General features: G+C 43.7%; 1 protein-coding gene across 1 annotated transcript; it reads left to right on the top strand.

Annotated features, from left to right (window-relative positions):
- The first annotated feature begins 14,781 nt into the window (after positions 1-14,781).
- LOC115143747 (bone morphogenetic protein 7-like) lies at positions 14,782-27,644 on the top strand. The gene is made up of 8 exons (XM_065000805.1): positions 14,782-15,323; positions 16,798-16,800; positions 24,649-24,838; positions 25,904-26,052; positions 26,210-26,416; positions 26,603-26,679; positions 26,881-26,991; positions 27,248-27,644. Exons 1-8 carry the CDS (start codon positions 14,924-14,926, stop codon positions 27,395-27,397), a joined length of 1,287 nt encoding a protein of 428 aa, XP_064856877.1. The 5' UTR covers positions 14,782-14,923; the 3' UTR covers positions 27,398-27,644.
- Positions 27,645-27,659: the final 15 nt, after the last annotated feature.

Below are 27,659 nucleotides of genomic sequence, written 5' to 3' on the forward strand. Positions count from 1 at the left end.
GCCTTATGTCACTGGACATAGTTGCTAGAACCATGCTGGAAAGGACAATTAAAGGCATCACTAGGCCTTTTTATTTATTTATTTTATTTTACCTTTATTTAACTAGGCAGGTCAGTTAAGAACAAATTCTTATTTTCAAATAGCACAGGCCTATTAAACAGATCTGATTATAACTGCTTTGTTCCATGATACTTTATGCTAGGAGCAAGCTGTAAAATACTTGGGTAAGAGGTGACTCCGATGCAGATGGGGATATCATTGTTTTGTTTCTTTGACATTCAGTGGCTGAGCAACAACCTTCTATAGCCAAGGAGACAAATATGTACTTTGCTTGGGAAATTATGTCACTATCAATGGATTAATAAGGATCTAGCCCTTTTTTTTCAATTTTGGTCTAAAAATACATACCCAAATCTAACTGCCTGCAGCTCAGGACCTGAAGCAAGGATATGCATATTCTTGATACCATTTGAAAGGAAACACTTTGAGGTTTGTGGAAATGTGAAATTAATGTAGGAGAATATAACACATTGGGTCTGGAAAAAGATAATACAAAGAAATAAACAATCTTTTTTTGTATTTTTTTTGTACCATCACCTTTGAAATGCAAGAGAAAGGCCATAATGTATTATTCCAACCCAGGCACAATTTAGATGTTGGTCACCAGACAGCAACAGCGTATGTGCAAAGTTTGACTGATACAATGAACCATTGCAGTTCTGTTCAAAATTTGGCATCAAGATTGTCCAAATGTGCCTAATTTGTTTATTAATAACTTTTCAAGTTATGTGCACTTTCCTCAAACAATAGCATGGTATTATTTCACTGTAATAGCTACTGTAAATTGGACAGTGCAGTTATATTAACAACAATTTAAACTTTCTGACAATATCAGATATGTCTATGTCCTTGGAAATGTTCTTGTTACTTACAACCTCATGCTAATCGCATTAGCACACATTAGCTCAACCGTCCCGAGGGTGGGACACCGATCTGTAGAGATCCTTAAGAGGTTTTAATTAAGTTATTCACTTTCTGTACAATAGAAGATGTTTGAACCCAGGCTGTCATACCCTGATCTGTTTCACCTGTCTTTGTGATTGTCACCACCCCCCATCCAAGTGTCGCCCATCTTCCCCTGTGTATTTATACCCGTGTTCTCTGTTTATCTTTTGCCAGTTCGTTTTGTTCGTGAAACCTACTAGCGTTTGTTCCCCTGCTCCTGCCTGTTTCTTTCTCCTGTTTTCTAGTCCTTTCCGGGTTTTGACTTTCTTCCATGTCTTGACCCTGAGCCTGCCTACCGTTTTGTACATTACCCCACCTTACTTGATTATTGAGCCTTGCCTGCCCTGACCCTGAGACTGCCTGCCATTCTGGTCCCTTTGCACCCTCTCTGGATTATTGACCCCTGCTTGCCATTGACCTGTCCTTTGCCTGCCCCTGTGTTAGAAATAAACTTTTGTTTCTTCGACACTGTCTGCATCTGGATCACACCTTAAACGTGATACAGACAGCTTTTAGGGAAACACTTGTTGAATTAACCCACAGAAGAAGAGTAGCCAGCAGATATAGCTTACATTTTTCTGCATCGGTAGACCAACTGTTAAGGGTGTAAAAGTAGGCCTAGCTTTTGAAAGTACCATACTCAGATTCCTAATAATGTCTCAGATTTAATTATTGCAAACAGGGACAGTTTCATTGTAAACAGACACACTGATTTTACATCGGAGAAATATGATAAGAGGAACATATAGGCCTATCTCTCTGTCCATTCTTAGCCTGTAATTTCAATCATTTGAGTGGTATTAAAACATATTCTGCTTATACGGAAAATGATGTAGTATTGCATGAAAACCAGAAAGGAAGATCAAGTCAGTGACTCAACCCACTCAAGTCGAGAATAGCAAAAGAATCCTAGCAATATGTTCGTCAAGACAGATCAGGGTCCAGAGTAGTGCTAAGGTCCTTCACAGTTTAATTTGAGACGACTGTACAACCATTGAGATTCATTGTCAGATCAGAAAACAGATCTCTTTGTTTCTTGGGACCTAGAACTAGCATCTCTGTTTTGTCAGAGTTTCAAAGTGAAACATTTGCAGCCATCGACTTCCATATGTCTTAAACACAGGCCTCCTAGGGTGGGCAACTTTGGGGCTTCATCATGTTTCATCGAAATGTACATCTGTGTCAGAGGCATAGCAGTGAAAGTTGACATTGTGTTTCTGAATGACACCAAGAGGTAGCATATATAGTGAGAACAATAGTGGTATAGAATGGAACCTTTCCATAGATTTTTCTGAGAACAAACCATCCAAATCAAATCAAATTGTTTTGGTCACATCTAGATGTTATTGCTGGTGTAGCGAAATGCTTGTGTTCTTAGCTCCAATAGGGACTGATATCTTGTCCACGTAGACCAATTAGGGTTTCCAATCTCTCCACAAGAATGTGGTGATCGATGATGTCAAAAGCGGTGCTAAGGTCTAGGAGCACGAGGACAGATGCTGAGCCCTGGTCTGACTCCATTAAAAGGTAATTTACCTCCTTCACGAGTGCAGTCTCAGTACTCTGATGGGGTGTAAAACCAGACTGGAGCGTTTTGTATACATGATTTATCTTCAGGAAGGCAGTGAGTTGCTGGGCAACATATTTTTTAAATAAATGTTGAGAGGAATGGGAGAGTTGATATATACATTTGTCTTATTTGTATTTCTTTTCATATTTGTAGAATAAAGGGAATTTTTAAAAATGGTTTTCTTTTTTTGTGGTCAAGGTTGGGCTTTTTCATTACATTTTAATTACTGACACTTTTAGTGAGTTTGGTACACATCCGGAGAATAGGGAGCAGTTAATTTTGTTCAACATAGGAGGAACAAGCACAGGAAGTAGCTCTTTTAGTAGTTTAGTTGGAATAGGGTCCAGTAGACAGCTGGAAGGTTTAGAGGCTATGACTATTTTAGTGAATGTGTCAAAAGATACAGGATTAAAAAAACTCTAGTGTCTCCTTTGATCTGTTGTCCTGGCAGTTCTGTGCAGACTCGGGACAACTGAGTTTTGGAGAAATACGCATATTCAAAAGGAGTCCGTAATTTGTTTGATCATGATCTTTTCATTGAAAAAGTTCATGAATTCATCACTGCTGAAGTGAAGGCCGTCTTCACTCGGGGAATGCTGCTTGGGAATGTAACTTCGCGACAGTATCAAAAATAAATATTTGATTTTTTTTATTCTCATCTATCAGGTTGGAAAGGTAGGCTGATCGAGCAGCAGTGAGGGCTTTTCAATATTGCACGGTACTCTCTTTTATTATTATTTACCTTTCTTTAACTAGGCAAGTCAGTTAAGAACAAATTCTTATTTTCAATGTCATAAGGTGAATGCACCAATTTGTAAGTCGCTCTGGATAAGAGCGTCTGCTAAATGACTTAAATGTAAATGACAGCCTAGGAACAGTGGGTTAACTGCCTGTTCAGGGGCAGAACGACAGATTTGTACCTGTATCAGCTCAGGGATTTGAACTTGCAACCTTTCAGTTACTAGTCCAATGCGCTAACCACTAGGCTACCCTGCCACCCTCTTTTCAAGCTAGTCCGAAGACTTCCAATCTGGTGGGGTGCAATTTCCGTAAAAGAAATCTGGAAGCTTGCTTCATGTCTCAGTTATTTTCTGCATACCAGGGAGCTAGTTTCTTGTGACAATTTTCTTTGTTGGCTTTTTGCTTTGAGCAGTGTGACTACATCTATGGTATTACTTAAGTTTGAAATCCTTGGTTAGGTGGATAACTGATTTTTGTACTTTGATGTCCTTGGGTAGGTGGAGGGAGTCTGCAAGGGCATCTAGGAATCTTTGGGTTGTCCAAGAATTTATAGCACAGCTTTTGACAATCCTTGGTTGGGGTCTAACTGAATTATTTGCTGCGATTGCAAAGATAATAAGATAGTGGTCCAATAGTCCAGTATTATGAGGAAAACCATTTAGATCCACAATATCTATTCCATGGCACAAAACTAGATCCAGGATATGACTGTGGCAATGCGTAGGTCCTGAGACATGTTGGATCTTTGGGACTTCTCCATGTGAATATTGACGTAACCAAAAATGCCATACTACGAGGTCCGATAGAAATTCAGGGAACTCAGTGAGGAACGCTGTGTACGGCACAGGAGGCTTGTAAACAGTAGCTATAAAAAGTGATTGATAGGCTGCATAGATTTCATGACTAGAACCTCAAATGACGAAAATGCAGTAATTATTTTTCTCGTAAATTTAAATTTGCCGTCATAAATGTTAGCAACACATCCGCCTTTGCGGGATTTGTGGGACTTATGGTAATTAGTGTAACCAGGAGGAGAGACCTCATTTAGTGCAGTAAATTCATCAGGCTCAAGTCATATTTCAGTCAGGCCACACACCGAGTTTATGATCAGTTATTATTTCATTGACTATGACTGCCTTGGAAGTGAGGGATATAACATTAAAGGGATACATAGGGATAATGAGGCTCTTTATTTAATACCTTAGAGTCAGATGAACTTGTGGATACTAATTTGATGTCTCTGCGTGCAGTTTTAAGGAAGTTGCTAACTTGCTCTAGCGCAATTTCTAACTAACGTTAGTGCCTATGTCTATGGGTATCTAAGTATTATTACAATGTTTTTCGTTAATGACAGGAATGAAGGATGTCTTTATTCCAGTGAGATTGCTAAGGCAAACACCACTATGTGAATTGGAAGTGGAAATGTCTAGGAGCAACAACGGCTCAGGCACAAAGTGGTAGGCCACACAAGGCTTGTGTGAGGCTGCTTGGCCAGAATGGGACCACCGAGTGCTGAAGTGCGTAGTGCGCAGTGAGCAAAAATCGTCCGTCCTCGGTTACAACACTCACGACCGAGTTCCAAACTGCCCCTGGAAGCAACGTCAGCACAATAACTGTTTGTAGGGAGCTTCATGAAATGGGTTTCCATGGCCAAGCAGCCTCACACAAGCCTAAGATCACCATGTGCAATGCCAAGCGTCGGCTGGAGTTGTGTAAAGCTCTCCACCATTGGACTCTGGAGCAGTGGAAACACGTTCTCTAGAGTGATAAATCACGCTTCACCATCTGGCAGTACGACGGACTAATCTGGGTTTGGCGGATGCCAGGAGAACGCTACCTGCCCCAATGCATAGTGCCAACTGTGAAGTTTGGTGGAGTAGGAATAATGGTCTGGGGCTGTTTTTCATGGTTCCGGCTTGGTCCCTTAGTTCCAGTGATGGGAAATCTTAACACTACAGCACACAATGACATTCTAGATGATTCTGTGCTTCGAACTTTGTGACAACAGTTTGGTGAAGGCCCTTTCCTGTTTCAGCTTGACAATTCCCCCATGCAGAACGCGAGGTCCATACAGAAATGGTTTGTCAAGATCGGTGTGGAAGAACTTCACTGGCCTGCACAGAGCCCTGACTTCAACCCAATCGAACACCTTTGGGATGAATTGGAACGCCGACTGTGAGCCAGGCTTAGTCGCCCAACATCAGTGCCCGACCTCACTAATACTCTTGTGGCTAATTGGAAGCAAGTCCACGCAGCAATGTTCCAACATCTAGTGGAAAGCCTTCTCAGAATAGTGGAGACTATAGCAGCAAACAGGGGACCCACTCCAAATTAATGTCCATGATTTGGGAATGAGATGCTTGACGAGCAGGTGTCCACATACTTTTGGACATGTAGTGTATACAGTTGAAGTCGGAAGTTTACATACACCTTAGCCAAATACATTTAAACTCAGTTTTTCACAATTCCTGACATTTAATCCTTGTAAAAATTCCCTGTTTTAGATCAGTTAGGATCACCACTTTATTTTAAGAATGTGAAATGTCAGAATAATAGCAGAGAGAATTATTTATTTATGCTTTTATTTCTTTCATCACATTCCCAGTGGGTCAGAAGTTTACACAAACTCAATTAGTATTTGGTAGTGTCGCCTTTAAATAGTTTAACTTGGGTCAAACGTTTCGGGCAGCCTTCCACAAGCTTCCCACAATATGTTGGGTGAATTTTGGCCCATTCCTCCTGACAGAGCTGAGGTAACTGAGTCAGGTTTGTAGGCCTCCTTGCTCGCACACTCTTTTTCAGTTCTGCCCACAAATTTTCTATGGGATTGAAGTCAGGGATTTGTTATGGCCACTCCAATACCTTGACTTTGTTGTCCTTAAGCAATTTCTCCACAAATTTGGAAGTATGCTTGGGGTCATTGTCCATTTGGAAGACCCATTTGTGACCAATCTTTGACTTCCTGACTGATGTCTTGAGATGTTGCTTCAATATATCCACATAATTTTCCTACCTCATGAAACCATCTATTTTGTGAAGTGCACCAGTTCCTCCTGCAGCAAAGCACCCCCACAACATGATGCTGCCACCCCCCGTGCTTCACAGTTGGGAATGGTGTTCTTCGGCTTGCAAGCTTCCCCCTTTTTCCTCCAAACATAATGATGGTCATTATGGCCATACAGTTCTATTTTTGTTTCATCAGACCAGAGGACATTTCTCCAAAAAGTTTGATCTTTGTCCCCATGTGCAGTTTCAAACCGTAGTCTGGCTTTTTTATGGCGGTTTTGGAGAAGTGGCTTCTTCCTTCCTGAGTGACCTTTCAGGTTATGTTGATATAGGACTCGCTTTACTGTGGATATAGATACTTTTGTACCTGTTTCCTCCTGCTCTTCACAAGGTCCTTTGCTGTTGTTTTTGCACTTTTCACACCAAAGTATGTTCATCTCTAGGAGACAGGACGCGTCTCCTTCCTGAGTGGTATGACGGCTGCTTGGTCCCATTGTCACGATCGTCGTGACAATGGGCAGCATGGAATCGGTTCAACATATTTTATTGATAGTCAAACGCAAAAAAAAAAAGAAGAAACAATACGTGAAGCTCAAGCAGTGCTCACAGGCAACTACACAGAAACAAGATCCCACAAAACACAGTGGGGAAATGGCTGCCTAAATATGATCCCCAATCAAAGATAAACAGCTGCCTCTGATTGGGAACCATACCAGGCCAACATAGAAAATAAAACACCTAGATAGGAACACTCCCCCTAGTCACACCCCGACCTAATAAAAATAAAAAGATTCTCTATGGTCAGGGCGTGACACCCATGGTGTTTATACTTGCGTACTATTGTTTGTACAGATGAACGTGGTACCTTCAGGCATTTTGGAAATTGCTCCCAAGGATGAACCAGACTTGTGGAGGTCTTGGCTGATTTCTTTTGATTTTCCCATGATATCAAGCAAAGAGACACTGAGTTTGAAGGTAGGCCTTGAAATACATCCACAGGTACACCTCCAATTGACTCAAATTGTGTCAGTTAGCCTATCAGAAGCTTCTAAAGCCATGACATAATTTACTGGAATTTTCCATGCTGTTTAAAGGCACAGTCAACTTAGTAAATCTTCTGACCCACTGGAATTGTGATACAGTGAATTATAAGTGAAATAATCTGTCTGTAAACAATTATTGGAAAAATGACTTGTGTCATGCACAAAGTAGATGTCCTAACCGACTTACCAAAACTATAGTTTGTTAACAAGAAATTTGTGGAGTGGTTGAAAAACGAGTTTTAATGACTCCAACCTAAGTGTATGTAAATTTCCGACTTCAACTGTATCTCATATTAATTCAAGTAAAAGCACAAATATTTAAATGACTGACAAGAGCACATCAACTCCTCCTCTGTTTATTCTCATAATGGGTATCACAGTCACATTTTAGACAAATACTGACACAATAAAGTAAACAACCCCAACTAAATCACTGGATTTGTGACTGTGCCATCATGGCACTCCTTGTCACTTCTTGTCATGCCAAATATTACAAGGAGTTGACATGATAGTGCAAACAGATCTGGGACCCGGCTAACCAATCATAGCACCAATGGAAAAATTCCGTAATATGATAAATCAATGCTGGCACTAAGACCTTACTCAATGAGCTGTATAGGGCCATAAGCAAACAAAAAAATGCACATTCAGAGAGATCGTTTCTCGTGGCTGGTGATTTTAATGCAGGGAATTTTTTTACCAGCATGTCACCTGTGCACTTAGAGGCGACAAAATTCTACATCACCTTTACTCCACAAACAGAAACGCATACAAGGCTCTACCTTGCCCTTCCTTTGGCAAATAAGACCATAACACCTGCTTACAAGCAAAAACTCAAACAGGAAGTACCAGTGATGCGCTCGATATGGAAGTAGTCCGATGAAGCGGACCGGACCGTGAAATGCTTACTTACAACAATGCAGACAGAAAGAAAATAGAGAAATAATAGAAAAGTAAAACACATAATAATAAAAGTACTAATGGATACACACTGAGTGGCGGTAACACATACTGTTATGAAACATTTGCATTAGCCACTGTTGCCTGAACTACGTCAATTCCTGTCTAATTTAAAATTAAAACTTTCAGGACCATGTACAGTATTGTGGCAAATGATAATAAGCAACATTGTTGAGCTGACCTGACCTTCTTCTCAGTCATGCACTATTATCCAGCCCAAATATTAAGCATATACAACTTTTTTATGAGATCAGTGAGGAGGAAAGAAATATACTACTGTAGTCTTGGTTCACATTCCCGATTACCACATTGATTCACAAGAGGGCAGCATGTGGCTGTGTATGTAACACTAAATGCCGCAGATGCTGCAGTAAGAGTTAAGGGAATTTTGTTTTCCATGGTTGTTCTCAGCAGCTATAAAATAGAAAACTTCCACAGCATCCTCTAACCCAAAATAAAGTGGTTGAATTATAACCCAAATTAAAATGTCTGAATGTGTGGTAGTTAGAACCCATTGGGCACAGAAGTCAATTCAAATTTGGTTCAACGTAATTTCATTGAAATTACATGGAAACAGTATTTGATCGAACCAGTGTGTGCCCAGTGGGAAGTTGTTTGGAAATCATAACTGAAACTATTTAAATGCAAGCAATGACACCCAATGAGAAGTTTTGTTTGTCATAGGGCAAGATATGAGTTTAGCCACATGTGAAAACCATGTCTTTTGATATTTTCCTTTAGATTAATCCAGCCATGTGAATAAGGGATTATTTCCACCCCGAATCCATGAGACATAACTTCTGACTGGGACATGGTTTGGACTGAGGCAGCTAGATGTGGGTAACAACTGGCTTTGTTCTTGACATGAGGTCTCTCCACATAGTGCATAGTTATTTTTGCTATTTTGGGTGTGAAAGTATGTATGCATGCTACTTGAATGGAACTTCATTAGAATAACACAATGTTTATAGCCAGGAGGTCATTTCAGTTCAGTGGCTCAAGGACAGCAAATGAGGGGTTTTCTTTCTACGCTGTGGATTTTCAGAAGTTACGTACAGTGCCACTACATTCAAATCAATCTGCAGTCCCATTTCTTAAAAACCTGAACAATAGAAAATATGAGTGTGTGAGTGTGGGTGTCTGTAAGGCTTGTGTGTGCTTTGTCTGGTTGGGATATTGCCACAGGTTCTCAGCCTCTCCACATCCTCCTCCCACACAAACAACCCCTCGCTGTGGGGTACATCGCACCTTGTCCTGTAATTCAGCGGCAACATTAGCACCTCCCTTGTCATATGTCTCCACAGTGCTGCTGTTGATCACTCGCACACAACAAGGGAGGACCCTGACTCATTGTTAAGGTTCAAAGGTGTCCGCAGGTGTGAACGACGGATTAGGGGATTATCCCCCATTACCTTTTGATTGACCACAGGGGAGTAATGGGCCCTAGAAAAATACTATTGTGATTTGTGATTTATAAATATCATAGGCTGAAAAGGCGGCAGGGGTGGCAGGTGCGGCAGGCAGCCTTGTGGTTAGAGCGTTGGGCCAGTAACCGAAAGGTTGCTGGATTGAATCCCCGAGCTGACAAGGTAAGAATCTGTCTTTCTGCTGCTGAACAAGGCAGTTATCCCACTGTTCCCCAGTAGGCCATCATTGTAAATAAGATTTTGTTCTTAATTGACTTGCCTAGTTAAATAGAAAATTTAAAAAGCATGCTCTTCACACTGATATTGTTGGAGGGATGTAAACTTTTCGGAGGGGTATAGAAGGAAAAATAGTTGTTTTTGGTCAGATCCCCACAATAACATGTGTAGACCTTACAGTGAAACGCTTATTTACAAGCCCTTAACCAACAATGCAGAGTAAGAAAATATTTGGTAAATAAACTAAAGTAAAAAGATTAAGTAATAGAATAAAATAACAATAATGAGGCTATATACAGGGGGTACCGGTACCGAGTCAAGGTGCGGAGGTACGGGTTAGTCAAGATAATTGATGTAATATGGACATGTACAGTAGGTAGGGGTAAAGTGTCTATGCATAGATAAAAAAGCCTAAAAAAGGGGATCAGTGTTTAGTCCACTATAGAGTTTGTATTTTATCTCAGCAGCAGAGCAGTAGGGAATCCTGGGATGGCCCCCAGCAGGGGGGATGCCGCTGGATGCCAGGCCTGAGGCCTCTTGCCATAATGGGAAAGGTGGGCACAGACACAGCAGGAGTCAATGCTGTGCCAAGAAGTCATCAACTATCCCTAACTGTCACATGCTTCACTTGCTGCCCAAAATGATGCTGGAGTAGAAACTTTGAGTCTGGATTGACCTATTGGAAACAGGTGCTTTCAGCTCTTGTAACTTCTACATTTGTGTCCTTTTGCGTGTGGATGTGAGTGCATAGGTATGTGTACATGCAGACCCTTACGAAAAAAGATTGCAGTTCTGAAACTGCAGTAAAAGTGCAGTAACTGCAGTGAACTGTGGTATTTTGGACGCAGTAATTGCAGAATAACTGTAGTGTACTTCAGTGTACTACAGTTGAACTGCAGTTATACTGCATTGTACTGCAGTTAAACTGCACTCTGCAATCTTTTTTTGAAAATGGAGATATAAGAAAATGTAAATATTCTCTATATGAAAGGCTTAAAGTAGATAAACCTGTGGTCATAATGATACACTGTTTGCACACCAGCCTACAAGTTTACCAGGTGCACAATTTCAGTGGTGGAAAAAGTACTCAATTGCCATATGTGAGTAAAAGTAAAGATACCTTAATAGAAAATGACTCAAGTAAAACTGAAAGTCACCCAGTTGTCACGATCGTCGTATAGAGTAGTCCAAAGTGCAGCATGGTGTGAATGCATACTTTAATGATTGACGAAAAACACAAATTTATTGGGGGGCACACAGGGAGTGTGGCGAAGCCAGGTAGGAGACCTGCGCCAACTTCCTGTGCTTACTGGAGCGAGAGAGGAACCGGGCAGGCACCGTGTTATGTGGTGGAGTGCACTGTGTCCCCGGTGCGTGTGCATAGCCCGGTTCGGTACATTCCAGCTCCTCGTATCTGCCGGGCTAGAGTGGGCATCAAGCTAGGTGCCATGAAGCCGGCTCTATGCATCTGCGTCTCTACGGGCCGGCATACATGGCACCAGCCTTACGCATGGTGTCCCCGGTTCGCCAGCACAGCCCAGTGCGGGCTATTCCACTTCGCCGCACTGGCCTGGCTACGGGGAGCATTCAACCAGGTAAGGTTGGGCAGGCTCGGTGCTCAAGATCTCCAGTGTGCCTTCACGGTCCGGTCTATCCGTTGCCACCTCCACGCACCAGCCCTCCACTGGCAGCCCCCCGCACCAGGCTGTCTCTCCGTCTCATCCCTACAGGTGCTCCCTCTTGTCCAGCACTGCCAGAGCCTTCCTCCTGCCCAGAGCTGCCAGAGTCTCCCGTCTGTCCTGAGCCGCCAGAGTCTCCTGTCTGTCCTGAGCCGCCAAAGTCTCCCGTCTGTCCTGAGCCGCCAGTCAGCCAGGAGCCGCCAGAGCCGCCAGTCAGCCGCCAGACCCGCCAGTCAGCCAGGAGCCGCCAGAGCTGCCAGTCAGCCAGGAGCCGCCAGAGCCGCCAGCCAGCCAGGAGCCGCCAGAGCCGTCAGCCAGCCAGGACCTGCCAGAGCCGTCAGCCAGCCAGGAGCCGACAGAGCCGTCAGCAAGCCAGGACCTGCCAGAGCCGTCAGCCAGCCAGGAGCTGCCAGAGCCGACAGCCAGCCAGGAGCTGCCAGAGCCGTCAGCCAGCCAGGAGCTGCCAGAGCCGTCAGCCAGTCCGGAGCTGCCAGAGCCGTCAGCCAGTCCGGAGCTGCTCCTCAGTCCGGAGCTGCCCCTCAGTCCGGAGCTGCCCCTCAGTCCGGAGCTGCTCCTCAGTCCGGAGCTGCCCCTCAGTCCGGAGCTGCCCCTCAGTTCGGAGCTGCCCCTCAGTCAAGAGGCGCTCCTCAGTCCAGTGGGGCCTTTAATTAGGAGGCGAGGGTCACCACTCTAAAGAGGCCCTTGAAGAGGGAAATGACTATGGTGGAGTGGGGTCCACGTCCCGCGCCAGAGCCGCCACTGCGGCCAGATGCCCCCCCTATAGGTAGGTTTTGCGTCCGGAGTCCCCACCTTGAGGGGGGTACTGTCACACTCTGACCATTATTTGCGTTGTTTGTTTCTATGTTTTGTTTGGTCAGGGTGTGATATGAGTGGGCATTCTATGTTGCATGTCTAGTTAGCAGTGGCATGCCGTGGGCCTGGGGCCTGGGCCTTCAGTGAGGTCCTACACAGTCCCACCCGAAATAATCCACCTCTTATTACCATCATTATGATGCCATGGCTCTAGACACTATACATTTAGACAGGAACGCAGTATAACCAGGCGTTGCTTCACCTTGAAATCGACATTTTTATTCTGAGAATTGCAGGGGAAGAGTACAATACAGTACAGTTCAACTAATAGGCAAGAACATAGTCGAGTGCAACAGAGTTATATTAATATTCTTCTTCTATCCATTTCTGGTCCACAAACTTTGAGCTTTAAGTCCCCTGCAAAAAAATACAGTTCCTGTTTACCCAAAAACATGACACAATCAATGAGTCTTTTCAATATTTCCCTATGTTTCTTCACCTTTTCATTGTGCAGCTCCGTTGCCCTGCGCGCTTGTTCGTTGAGCTGTAGATCCATTCGGGTGTCCCCAAAAGTTCTCAAAAGCACCATTGCTTGTAAGTGCCCAGCCATACTTTGGTGTCTCGTTGCTGCCTTGCTTAGACAACTCAAGTTTGCAAAGCCAGTGTGGCGCCAAACACCAAATCGATCACTTTCAAATACTCGGCATTCCCAGCAGTACAGTTTGCAGTGCTTCTCGGAGCCTGTGAGCCATTGATAGCGCTCGTAGTTGGAACTTTGAAAGTGGCGAACGAACCCCTTTCCCGCCTGTGACTTGGCTTTGTAGCGTCGGCGTCGGGCGACCTCTCCTTATGTCTAACTTTTCGTGAAAAGTTTGTCTTGAGAATGGCGTTATAATTATATCCTCGACCAAATCGATATCTTCTCCTCCTTCCGCCATTGTGGGTTGAAAAAACAGCTTAGTAGTACGCAAATGAATTTGTTTATCAAATTCAGTTTCCTAGTTCTGCATAGACCTGCCCATAGGACTTGCCTCTCAATATTGGTAATCCAATCAAAAGACGTGCACGCACTACGCCTGCTAGCTGGCTCCTGTGTAACACTGGAGCCAGCCAGCAGGCATACAATAGCCAACTCTAAAGCTGATTGGTTGACACTAAATTTGTATTTTAATTCACTTTAAGCTACAAGCGCCCGCACTGTTGATTCTGAAGGCCTGAGGGCAGATTTTAGACCCCTGGCAACACATGATGGCTGAATATGATTGGATAAAAGATCTAACATAAAGACCAGCCCTCCAAATCTCAACCTGGGGCTGGAAGCAGTGCAACCAAGAGGAAAGCTATGAAATGAAGAGTATAACTCTTACTCTGGGGAATAATTTAATACATATTTGTGGGAAAATGTATTTAAAAAATATATATATTCTGATGATGTTTAGGCCAGCAGAGAAGGCCTTGCTGGCCCTGACGGCCCACCACTGCTAGTTAGTCTGTTTCTATGTGTTTTGGCCTGATATGGTTCTCAATCAGTGGAAAGTGTTTGTCGTTGTCTCTGATTGGGAACCATATTTAGGTAGCCTGTTTTGTATTGTGGTTCGTGGGTTATTGTCTATGTTATGTTGCATGTTTGCACAGAGTTTCGATAGCGGTCACGTTCGTCTTGTTAGTTTGTTTTGTTTGTTTAGTGTACTTCGTGTTTTTCGTCAAGCATTAAAGTATGCATTCACACCACGCTGCGCTTTGGTTTACTCTATACGACGATCGTGACACCAGTAAAATACTACTAGAGTAATTTTCCTGTCAAAATTGAAGGAGTACTTTTGGGTGTTAGGGAAAATGTACAGAGTAAAAAGTACATTATTTTCTTTAGGAATGTACTGAAGTAAAAGTTGCCAAAATATAAATAGTAAAGTAAAGTACAGATACCCCAAAAAACGAATTAAGTAGTACTTTAAAGTATTTTTACTTCAGTACTTTAACTGACTTAACTGACGACTGACTTCTTGTTTTAGTAAATCATAATTCCAAAAGTTTATCAACTGTTGCACGTGTTGTAATCTGTCCAAACAAAGGTTTGATAGGACAATAAAGGTTTTAAACGGTTATCGCGGGTAAATTTGTCCCCAACCATTATTCTATTATCAAGATAGAGGTGCAAAAATGTCCTCAAATGTCTTCGACCCCCCCCACACCGCCACCATAGGGAAATCCCATGCCAAAGCCCACCGACCCCTCCCCTCAGATACTGCAACTCAGTAAAGTCCGGTGGCAGGAGGGGAGCCTTGCCTGACATTGCAGTGCGCACCAAAACTGATGATGCTTGGCTGATGTTTGATTCAGTTTCTAAAGTAGGCTATCAGGGTCGAAGCTCGCTCTCCAATGCATGAGGACTTGGGACAGTAATTTTAGATAGCATATCTCTATCTTTGTATCAATCAATTAATTACACGCATTCATTTGAAAATGGTGACTTTATTGCGTCGACGAGCTTCGGCACTGCTTCTTGCGTGGGGTTATTGTATTTTGGCTGAGACAACTTTGTCTAACATCACTCTTGATAACGAGGTTCACTCCAGCTTCATCCAGCGCCGTCTGAGGAGCCAGGAGCGCCGGGAGATGCAGCGGGAAATCCTCTCCATCCTGGGGCTGCCCCACCGGCCCCGGCCGCATATCTACACCAAACAAAACGCTGCCCCGATGTTCATGCTGGATTTGTACAACGCTATTTCCACGGACGGACAACAGCCAGCAGGCTTTTCATATTATAAGCCCGTTTTAACGACCCAGGGGCCCCAGATGGTGACCCAGCAAAACAGTATTTTCCTCAATGACGCGGATATGGTGATGAGCTTTGTCAATCTTGGTATGTCCTACTTATCACCATATCTAGAGACGTATCCATTCATTTCGATGGATATTAATTGATATGTTATTGTTTAGCCTACATGATATAAAACATATATTTCGCGATTGCTCACTTTATTTTTAAAAGCAAAAAAAACAGTTTATTTCACCTTTGCACAAACGATGACCCAGTCTTGACACAGAAGCTCTTATCTTACAATACCTTCTAAATAGTTTTTTACTCAACACATCTCACATGAACATGACCCAAACACAATAATTAAACAGCTGCTTGTTTAGGTTTACTCTGATTTATCTGACACTGGACTGTAATGCTAATACACTCATTATGCTTACTTTGACTCATTCAGTGTCTCAATTGCTCATACACTCGTAGAAAAAAAATGGTTTTCTGGCCATCCCCATAGGAGAACCCTTTTGGGTTCCACATAGAACTCTCGGTGAAAGGGTTTTACATGGAACCCAAAAGGTTCTACCTGTAACCAAACTATTATGGGACAGCCAAATAACTGTTTTAGGTTCTAGCTGGTACTTTTTTTTTAGTGTAGGGTAGGTAGCCTTCTACTCAGTAAATAACACAGTTTTCCATTTTTTTTAACAAAACGTCCTACCATGGTTTCTCTTTGGACCTGTCTGGTCTATAGGAATACTGACCAGGAGAGCAGAGGTCAGGCAAGGTGAAAGGTGGTTGTGTTGTGCTGGTCAGACAGAGCACTGCTGAGGACCCAGTAGATGCTCCAGTTAGGAGTCAGTCTCTCTGGCTTAACCTTGCCTTAAATCACAGGAGTTGACTGTAGAAAGCAGGCTTACTCACAGTTCACCTGTTGGCATAAGTATTAAAGGGTGAAAGCTTTCTTCACTGCCGTTTTGTTGTTTGTGAGCACTTTGCAGACATAACTCTACTGTTGAACCGAGTGCATGAGCTAAGTGTTTGTGTGTGAGTGACGTTCCATTTGTGTGCAGCTTCTAAACGTGGAGGCTTATGGTAACGTTCTCTTTAGATAAGATTCTTCTGCATTCTGAGTTGTAAATGTTACGACAACATGGCTGTATCTGATTTCCCCTGAATCCCTTCAGTGCTCTGGGAGACCGGCTTTAGCAAGGCTTTGTTTAGCATGATTTGGACAGGCATTTCAGTACCCTGGGGAGGGCAGGACAAATCAACAGGGAGATAAAGACTCAAATCAAATTTTATTTGTCACATGCGCCGAATAGCCTTACAGTGAAATGCTTATTTACAAGCCCTTAACCAACAATGCTTTTAGAAGTTTTAAGAAAAATAAGTGTAAAGTAAAAAATAGAAAATAAAAGTAACAAATAATGAAACAGCAGCAGTAAAATAACAATAGCGAGGCTATATACAGGGGGTACCGGTACAGAGGCAATGTGTGGGGGCACCGGTTAGTTGAGGTAATTGAGGTAATATGTACATGTAGGTAGAGTTAAAGTGACTATGCATAGATAATAAACAGAGAGTAGCAGCAGCGTAAAAGACGGGTCTGGGTAACCCTTTGATTAGCTGTTCTGGAGTCTTATGGCTTGGGTGTAGAAGCTGTTAAGAAGCCTTTTGGACCTAGACTTGGTGCTCCGATACCGCTTGCCGTGCGGTAGCAGAGATAACAGTCTATGACAAGGGTGGCTGGAGCCAGTGACAATTTTTAGGGCCTTCCTCTGACACCGCCTGGTATAGAGGTTCTTAATTGCAGGAAGCTTGGCCCCAGTGATGTACTGAGCCGTACGCACTACCCTCTGTAGTGCCTTGTGGTCGGAGGCTGAGCAGTTGCCATTCCAGGTAGTGATGTAACCAGTCAGGATGCTCTCAATGGTGTAGCTGTAGAACCTTTTGAGGATACCAAATCTTTTCAGTCTCCTGAGGAGGAATAGGCTTTGTCATGCCCTCTTCACGACTGTCTTGGTGTGTTTGGACCATGATAGTTTGTTGGTGATGTGGACACCAGGGAACTTGAAGCTCTCAACCTGCTCAACTACATCTCCATCGATGAGAATGGGGGTGTGCTCGTACCTCCTTTTCCTGTAGTCCACAATCATCCCCTTTGTCGTTATCACGTTGAGGGAGACGTTGTTGTCCTGGCACCACACGGCCAGGTCTCTGACCTCCTCCCTATAGGCTGTCTCATCGTTTTCTGCGATCAGGCCTACCACTGTTGTCATCGGCAAAATTGATGGTGTTGGAGTCGTGATGTGAGCCATGACCAGCCTTTCAAAGCACTTCATGGCTGCAGACGTGAGTGCTATGGGTTGGTAGTCATTTAGGCAGGTTACCTTAGTGTTTTTGGTCACAGGTACTGCATCTAAGGTGGCTGGCTGTGTGTGTGCGTGTGTGTGTGTGTGTGTGTGTGTGGGTGTAAATCAAGGGGGTAGGGGGGAGGAGTAGGGGGGGCTTCCTTGGACATTATTGCGTTTATAAAACCCAAATCCTGCTTTTGTTTCCTTTGGAGATCTCACCGCGGATCTAATATCACTATGGTGAAACAGCAGACAATGTGGTGCCTGTGGCTCCCATCCGGCTGGGGCTTTTCATCCAAAGTCAACCATTTCCCCTTCGTTGTCCTGCCTCAAGGCTTACAGGAGGGATACAGGTTGGGCTTCATGGCCTATTGTGCGTGTGTAAGGTTGTCAATTTATCATCAGGAATAGATTTGGCACTTTTAACCTTCTATTCCCATTCATGTGTCTATGCGAGCATGTATGTGAGGCAGGGTGGAGTGACCGGGATAGAGGAAAAGGGAAGAAGTAAGTACATATAAAGTGCAGAGAAAAGAGAAAGAATGAGAAGGATGCAGGGTCCCCGTTCCTCTCATGAACCCATGGCCCTTCTCTCCATTTGATTGGCAGTCTGTTTCCAGATGTGGGTTCCACCATTTTGTAAAGAGCCAGTCCTGGTGGTCCCTGGTAGAGGTCGACCGATTAATCGGAATTGCCGATGAATTAGGGCCGATTTCAAGTTTTCATAACAGTCAGTGATCGGTATTTTTGGACACCGATCGTGGCCAATTACATTGCACTCCAGGAGGAGACTGCGTGGCAGGCTTACTACCTGTTATGCGAGTGCAGCAAGGAGCCAAGGTAAGGTGCTAGCTAGCATTAAACGTATCTTATAAAAAACAATCAATCTTAACATAATCACTAGTTAACTACATATGGTTGATGATATTACTAGTTTATCTAGCGTGTCCTGCGTTGCATATAATCGATGCGGTGCCTGTAAATTTATCATTGAATCATAGCCTACTTCGCCAAATGGGTGATTTAACAAGCGCATTCACGAAAAAAGCACTGTCTTTGCACCAATGTGTACCTAACCATAAACATCAACGCCTTTCTTAAAATCAATACACAAGAAAATATATTTTAAACCTGCATATTTAGTTAATATTGCCTGCTAACATGAATTTCTTTTAACTAGGGAAACTGTGTCACTTCTCTTGCGTTCTGTGCAACAGAGTCAGGGTATTTGCAGCAGTTTGGGCCACCTGGCTCGTTGTGAACTTTGCGAAGACTATTTATTCCTAACAAAGACAGCCAACTTCGCCAAATGGGGGATGATTTAACAAAAGCGCATTTGCAAAAAAAGCACAATCGTTCCACGACTGTACCTAACCATTAACATCAATGCCTTTCTTAAAATCCATACACAGAAGTATATTTTATTAAAACTTCAAATTTAGTTAAAAGAAATCCAGGTTAGCAGGCAATATTAAATTAGGGAAATTGTGTCACTTCTTTTGTGTTCATTGCATGCAGAGTCAGGGTATATGCAACAGTTTGGCCCACCTGGCTCGTTGCGAACTAATTTGCCAGAATTTTACGTAATTATCACATAACATTGAAGTTTGTGCAATGTAACAGGAATATTTAGACTTATGGATGCCACCCGTTAGATAAAATATGGAACTGTTCCGTATTTCACTGAAAGAAAAAATGTTTTGTTTTCTAAATGATAGTTTCCGGATTTGACCATATTAATGACCTAAGGCTTGTATTTCTGTGTGTTATTATGTTATGATTAAGTATATGATTTGATATTTGATAGAGCAGTCTGACTGAGTGGTGGTAGGCAGCGGCAGGCTCGTAAGCATTCATTTAAATAAGCACTTTCGCGCATTTGCCAGCAGCTCTTCGCTGTGCTTCAAGCATTGAGCTGTTTATGACTTCAAGCCTATCAACTCCGGAGCTAGTTAGCGGGGTGCGCCCGCTAATAGCGTTTCAATGGCTCTGAGACCTTGAAGTAGTTGTTCCCCTTGCTCTGCAAGGACCGCGGCTTTTGTGGAGCGATGGGCAACGATGCTTCAAGGGTAGCTGTTGTCAATGTGTTCCTGGTTCGAGCCCAGGTAGGGGCGAGGAGAGGGACGGAAGCTATACTGTTACACTGGCAATACTAAAGTGCCTATAAGAACATCCAATAATCAAAGGTATATGAAATACAAATTATATAGATGTCACGCCCTGACCATAGAGAGCCCTCAGTTCTTTAGGTCAGGTGTTTACATCAGAGCGTGACTAGGGGGGGTGTTCTAGTCATTTATTTTCTATGTTAGTAATTTGTAGGGTTCCCAATTAGAGGCAGCTGGTAATCGTTGCCTCTAATTGGGGATCATATTTAGGAAGCCCTATCTCCCACCTGATTTGTGGGATATTGTTCTGTGTATGTGCATGTAGCACCACTACTTTCACGTTTCGTTGTTGGTTTATTGTTTTGTAGAAGTTTCACTTAAATAAAGATGTGGAACTACAATCACGCTGTGCCTTGGTCCGTCTTTCATCACGATCGTGACAGAATATCCCACCAAGCAAGGACCAAGCAGCGTGCCAAGGAGGAGAAGGTGAGTTGGACCTGGGAGGAGATCAGGAGTGGATGCGAGACCCTTCCTTGGCGGGAGTCGCATAAAGATCAAGAAGGACAGCGACGACACCGGGGGCCGCGGCCACAGAATCCCCAAGAATTGTTTTTGGGGGGTGGCACATGGGGTGGTCGACTGAGCAGCGGGGAGTGCCAGAGCCCGAATGGCAGACGGTGGAGGAATTCAATGAGGGATACCGGAGAGAGGTGGAGGCGAGGAGTAGGCTACAGCGCAGGCGTGCTGAAGAGCGTGTCATCAGTCCGGTGCCATCTGTGCCGGCTCCACACACCAGGCCACCAGTGCGCCTTCCCAGCCCGGTATGCGCTGTGCCGGTTCCTCGCATTCGCCATGAGGAGTGTGTCTTCAGTCCGCTGCCACAGAAACCCCAAGATTATTTTTTGGGAGGGGGGCACATGGAGCTGGCGGCTGAGCAGAGGGAAGAGCCAGAGACCGTCAGGGAGGCGATGGAGAAGTTGGGGGAGAGAGAGATATTGGTCAAGTGTGTTCTGCTCAACATTCAACCTGAAGAGCCTGTCAGCAGTCTGGTGAAGTCTGTGCCGGCTTCACGCATCTGGCCTTCAGTGCGCCTTCCTAGTCCGGTACATCCTGTGCCAGCTCCCCGCACCCTCCCTGAAGTGCGTGTCAACAGTCCGGTGCCATCTGTGCCGGATCCACGCACCAGGCCGTCAGTGCGCCTCCCCAGTCCGGTACGTCCTGTGCCAGTTCCTCGCACTCGCCCTGAAGTGCGTGTCACCAGTCCGGTGCCACCTGTGCCGGCTCCATGCACCAGGCCTCCAGTGCGCTTCCCAGTCCTATAATAACTACAACCTAAAACTTCTTACCTGGGAATATTGAAGACTCATGTTAAAAGGAACCACCAGCTTTCATATGTTCTCATGTTCTGAGCAAGGAACTGAAACGTTAGCTTTTTTACATGGCACATATTGCATTTTTACTTTCTTTTCCAACACTTTGTTTTTGCATTATTTAAACCAAATTGAACATGTTTGATTATTTATTTTGTGGAGCGATGGGCAACGATGCTAAATTGATTTTATTGATGTATTATATTAAGTTAAACTAAAAGTGTTAATTCAGTATTGTTGTAGTTGTTATTATTACAAATAAATAAATACATGTAAAAAAACGTCCGATTAATCTGTATCTGCTTTTTTGGTCCTCCAATAATCGGTATCGGCGTTGAAAAAAAATCATAATCGGTCGACCTCTAGTCCCTGGAGTGATAGCTTAAAGCCAAACTGGATTAAGGCATTTCCCCTCGATAGACCGCAGCTTCCAGTGAGGGAAAGATAACTTTTCTACCCCCTCTCTCAATGTGCAGGTATTTAGGTGGCCAATGTTGACGCATCTCGGAAATGATGGAATCAGTTCAGTTTTATTAGTCTTGCTTCCTTCATTTCCTAAACGAATTAACGGTGGAAAAAGCTTTGGCTTCTCATGCCCTGTTCTTGTGGAATGGTGGACATATTTTTTCTTCTTTCCCCTAAGTGAATTTAATATATTGAAATGAAACTGCTGTAGGGTATCCTTTTTACTCATTTGTTTTGTGTGTACATACAGTGGGGCAAAAAAGTATTTAGTCAGCCACCAATTGTGCAAGTTCTCCCACTTAAAAAGATGAGAGAGGCCTGTAATTTTCATCATAGGTAGAACATCTTTGGAGGGAGTTGAAAGTCCGTGTTGCCCAGCAACAGCCCCAAAACATCACTGCTCTAGAGGAGATCTGCATGGAGGAATGGGCCAAAATACCGGCAACAGTGTTGAAAACCTTGTGAAGACTTACAGCAAACGTTTGACCTCTGTCATTGCCAACAAAGGGTATATAACAAAGTATTGAGATAAACTTTTGTTATTGACCAAATACTTATTTTCCACCATAATTTGCAAATACATTCATTAAAAATCCTACAATGTGATTTTCTGGATTTTTTTTCTTCTCATTTAGTCTGTCATAGTTGAAGTGTACCTATGATGAAAATTACAGGCCTCTCTCATCTTCTGAAGTGGGAGAACTTGCACAATTGGTGGCTGACTAAATACTTTTTTGCCCCACTGTGTACCATTTCCCCACATAGAGTCAGGACTGTTAGAATCCCCAACCACCATCCAGTCTGCCCACTATCAATATGTATTCATTTCCATGACTATGCAACACATCTGACTATACAGCTGCAGTTTGACCGCACACATCTGTAGCTTGTCTGCACATCTGTGTCGTTATAATGGAGCTATAGCCATACTGTGGAGTGGAGAGCTCAAGTCTGACTTTACACTGCTGAACCAATCTGACTATAACCTGACTGCATGGTTCCTGGTTGGACTTAGTTGACCTGCATTCCTTGTACTGCTAGGTCCTCTTGTTGGGACTCTGCCATAGGCAGACACAGATGTCTTTGGGATGTTCTTGCTTCCATGAGAACACACCTGCCGCATATGGGAATAAGAGACAGGCTTATCAGTTATCTTTCACATTGCTCCATGTGAAATGAAATTAAGAAGATGGTGCTGTATGGTCAAAGTTTGCCTTGTAACAGGTTTGTGAACCCAACAGGCTAAATTGAAACCTGACTGTCATAGTAATCTGATTTGGGGAGGAAATAAGCGACTCATGCAGGGTATTTGTTCTCGATACTCAAAGTTGTATAATTCCTCTAATCATTTTTGAATCTCTTCTTTAAAGATGGTTTCCTTTTTTTAAGACGCGGTTACAACTGAAATGCTAAGCAAGGTTTAACAAAGCCTGTTTGGTGAATAAAATGATCTGATCTCAGAAATAGGGTCTTGGAACATAAGCCACTGAATGTTGTCATACTACCATATAGACCTTTTTAATGGAACCTAAGACAGGGTAGTTGGAGAGGTTAAAAAAATATAAATAAAATAACATGTTTTAATGTCACATACACCACCGGATAGGTGCTGTGAAATGGGTTATTTTAGACATCTGATTAAGAAAGTTTTTTTTTCATTAGGCATTTTCATTGTGTTCCAGCTTACTTTATTTTATACCAAGTAGATTTTCTAGGTTTTAGTTTTTCCTCTGATGTAGGATATTTATTAACTTCCGCCATACATTTTGATTGGCAGCTGAAAATGATTCATTATAAACAAACAGGCTATCGATTGTGCCACGCCAGCGCCGCACGTTGAACCCTGTGTCATGAGCTAAGAAAAGTGTTGAAATGCCTCACAGAGAGAAGTTTGCATATCTGAGGGCTGATCTCTGGAGCTAATGGTCCCTAACGTAAACACACCAAGACCTTACGAGCAATTATTGCCTTCATAAAAACGCCCTGGTTTCTTTCCATCGTTTAACAAATGACTTGCATGGTTCAGAATGCTCTTTACGGTGTGTGTGTGTGGTTAAAAGTTGTTTTCTGGCCTTTAAGGCGTTGGGTGCATGTGTGCTGCATTAAGTTGTGTGTGTGTGTGTGTGTGTGTGTGTGTGTGTGTTCGGTACTGAAACAATACCAAGGCACCAGTGAGACAGACATATGATGTCATGGGGGCTGCTAGTGGGCAGGATGTGTTTAAGATGGGTAATCATCGCTCCACTCTGCACACCTCCAGTGTGGGAAGTCCCCCGTTGCTCAAGAGACCTCCACTAAGCTTTCCAAGGACAAACACATTGGGTAACGCTGTAAAAACACAGCGCTGGAAACCTTCAGGAAATCTTTGGCTCTGCCCCACCACCATTATTGTGGAAACTCTGAGAGTGGCTCAGCTGTTTCAGGGCAGGGTGGGACACCGTGGATCTCAGTTGGGGGACTGATATCAGGCCTAGCCTACTCTCAGAAAGACCATTCACATAAATACTCTATTATCATTCCCCTCCAGAATATAGTACTTCATGTATAGTGGTTAAATGTATTCTCCTATGGTGGATTATGGATAACATTTTGAGGATTATGACATTAGGATCATAGTGTTTCTGCAGGGTGTATGTATGGGCATTGGATTGGCTGCTGTGGTTTTTCTGGCATCGCTTTAAGCTTTTCTTGTGGTCAGCACGTGTGTAATTTAAATATGGAGCCCCCCCCCCCCCCCCCCAATTGGCACTTTATGCAGACTGATGTTAAGATCAATCAGCCCCCTCATGGAAGCAGGAGTTTCCTATTTTTACACAGTGCTTCTGAGATGTGGGCGGAGCAATGTGGATCAGAAGACTTTGATTCAGCAACATTCTTTGGCAGAATTAAACCACCACCTGGCTGCTGATCTGAGTGTATTCACAGCACTGAGTGTGTTGGTACACATGCACCCCCCACTGTTTCAACAGACCAGGGAATATGGGGAGAAAAGGGATGTGCCTTTAACCCTCCAGGGTCAGTGTTCGTTGTGTTAGTTGTGCAGCTTTTAATGGATGAGGTTAGCTGTTGGAAAAAGCGGATGGTATGGGTAGTGAGTAACCTCTTTTCTCCCACTATCCCCTCTCAACAGTTGAGCTGGATCAGAACGTCCTGTCTTCTCGGCGCAACAGGGAATTCCGCTTTGACTTGTCCCATATCCCAGAGGGAGAAGCTGTCTCCGCTGCAGAGTTCAGAATCTACAAGGACTATATCGGAGAACACTATGAGAATGAGACCTTCCATGTGAACGTGTACCAGGTGCTACAGGAGCCCCCTGACAGGTGACACCTCTTCCATTAATCTTTATGTGTGTGGCCTTATAAAACAGTATACTACTCCCTAAAACTGCAGAGACCCACCTTGACCATATAGAACACCCCCTCAAACACCACCCTCACTCCCCACGCCGCCATCATTCACTTAATCCCCATTCTCTAATACCTAGCAACCCTCCCCTCCCTCCACCCAACCCCTCTCTTTTTGGCCACACTATCCGTTATGATTGTAGTGAACAACAGTTTGATTTGTCCACCTAGAAAAACACACACACACACACACACACACACACACACACACACACACACACACACACACACACACACACACACACACACACACACACACACACACACACACACACACACACACACACACACACACACACACACACAGCTTGTCCTGCTAGGTGACATCAGAGCCCAGTCATGTGTAGGCATGGCCTGTCCCACAGAGGTGACAGTGAGGCTATGTCGGTGCTAAGAACAACACCATTGTCATTCAGAGACACACATGCCTTCCATACAGACAACAAGGCGGCAAGAAAAAGAAACAGTCTGTGTTGTGGGCCTGGGGGCCTGAAACTCAATCTGTAAACAAATCCATTGTCTGTGAGATCTGCCCCAGAGCTGTGATATCTGCTTCAGTCAGTCTGGGAATTTTCATCTGTGATAAAGATACCTCTTTTAATAATGGCTATCGGTGGGGTTAGATCGACACTGCATGTCATCTCTTGTTTTGGATTTACTGTATCCTGGGTTCTCTCCGGGTGGCTAGTCTCTTCTGTCTCTGCTATTTATTGGAATATGTATCAGCTATCTAGATCAACTTTTATATAACTACTTTACTTTTACATACTGCACTACATAGCAGCATCCCAAACTGCCACTAAGGAGAATGGTTTGAAATGCAATGTGAAGTGGCAAGGCTATATATGTTTTTCCAGACTTGAGGCAACTGATGTTAGAATTTAGAAGAACACACTTTCTAGGTCTGTAACTCTTTGTTGTGTATCTAACTGAGACTTTATGTGCTGTGTATCTAATGTTAGTAGTCAATGTTCCCCTCAGTGAGGAGGACCTGTTCCTGCTGGACACGCGTGTGGTGTGGGCTATAGAGGAAGGCTGGCTGGTGTTTGACATCACAGCCACCAGTAACCAGTGGGTAGTGAACCTGGACCAGAACTTGGGCCTGCAGCTAGCTCTAGAGAGCATGGACGGTGAGTCACTGTCATAAGTTATAAGAGTACTGAATGGCCACTGGTCCAACAGAGGTAGATCTCTAGGGCTGATACACCCACCACATAACATTGAATTTAAAAATATCAACATGTTATCTGGACTGACATGTTCATGTATTTCTGTCTCCCTCTACAGGCCAGAGTGTGAACCCCAGGCTAGTAGGGCTGGTGTGGGGCAGTGGGCTACAGGACAAGCAGCCCTTTATGGTGGCCTTCTTTAAGGGAACTGAGGTTCGTCTCCGCAGCATCCGCTCTGTCCACGGCCACAAGGGGCGCAACCCCAACCGCTCTAAAAAACCCAGGAATGCCCAGGACGCACTGAAGGTTGCTGAGGCTGCAGCAGGTACACTAATTACCCACTTGGAGGTTAATGAGTCAGTCAACATTTTATAAACTTCTAAACTTCATTTTCAGGCTATGAATAATATTTAACTAGGAACACCTCTATCATACAGTGTTTAAGTGACAGTGATCACAGTTGATTGTGCTGATTAATCTGTATGCTGTTCATTTCTCCCTTTGTCTTCAGAGACCCTCAGCACAGACCCGAAACAGGGCTGTAAGAAGCATGAGCTGTATGTCAGCTTCAAAGATCTGGGATGGCAGGTACAGTACTACGACTCCTTCTATCACACCAGGTCCTGATATCTCTGTTCTGTACTGTAATGATCTGAGCACCCCCTCTTCTTTCTCTATTCACCCACTTAGATAGGAGTATGACTTGAATAGATTCAATATGACATTATCTCCATCTCCCATTTGTTGGATGTTGTTATGAGAAATTCATTTTTTCAATTGTCCCCTCAGGACTGGATCATTGCACCAGAGGGCTATGCAGCGTACTACTGCCAGGGCGAATGCTCTTTTCCCCTCAACTCCTACATGAATGCCACCAATCATGCCATTGTGCAGACTCTGGTAAGAATATTTGTAGCTTTCATATTATCATATACATTACTGAGGGGGTTGAATATGGCATTTTCTCAGGGTTTCACTGTAGAGTCTTTACTTTAAATTGTAAATTATTATTATTATCATTATTTTTTATCAAAGCACTCTTTGATGTCCTGCACCCTGTAAAGAAAACTGCAAAAGTATCAATGCACATTTTACCCCACACTTGAATATTTCTAATAACAGTGCTCTATTCTACCCCCCCCCCCCACCCCCTCAGGTCCACTTCATAAACCCAGAGACAGTGCCCAAACCCTGCTGTGCCCCCACCCAGCTCCACGGCATCTCTGTCCTCTACTTTGACGACAGCTCCAATGTCATTCTGAAGAAGTACCGGAACATGGTGGTCAGAGCCTGCGGTTGTCACTGACCACCATTAGACTTCCCCTTCTCAGGATACGCTGGGGTTAGTGGAGGAAGAGGAGGAAGAGAAGGAAATGGGGATTATGCAGCAAAACTAATTTATTGCCTGATCTATAAGGACCTGCTGCTTCAGGACTGTCAGGAAGACCAACTGCCTTTATTATTGTCTGCAAACAGACAAGTACTAGCAATACTGCCTTAGCAGTAGAGCCATACTGCCTTAGCAGTAGAGCCATACTGCCCTAGCAGTAGAGCCATACTGCCTTAGC

The sequence above is a fragment of the Oncorhynchus nerka genome, linkage group LG15 (genome assembly GCF_034236695.1).
Source record: "Oncorhynchus nerka isolate Pitt River linkage group LG15, Oner_Uvic_2.0, whole genome shotgun sequence".
Lineage (NCBI taxonomy): Eukaryota > Metazoa > Chordata > Actinopteri > Salmoniformes > Salmonidae > Oncorhynchus > Oncorhynchus nerka.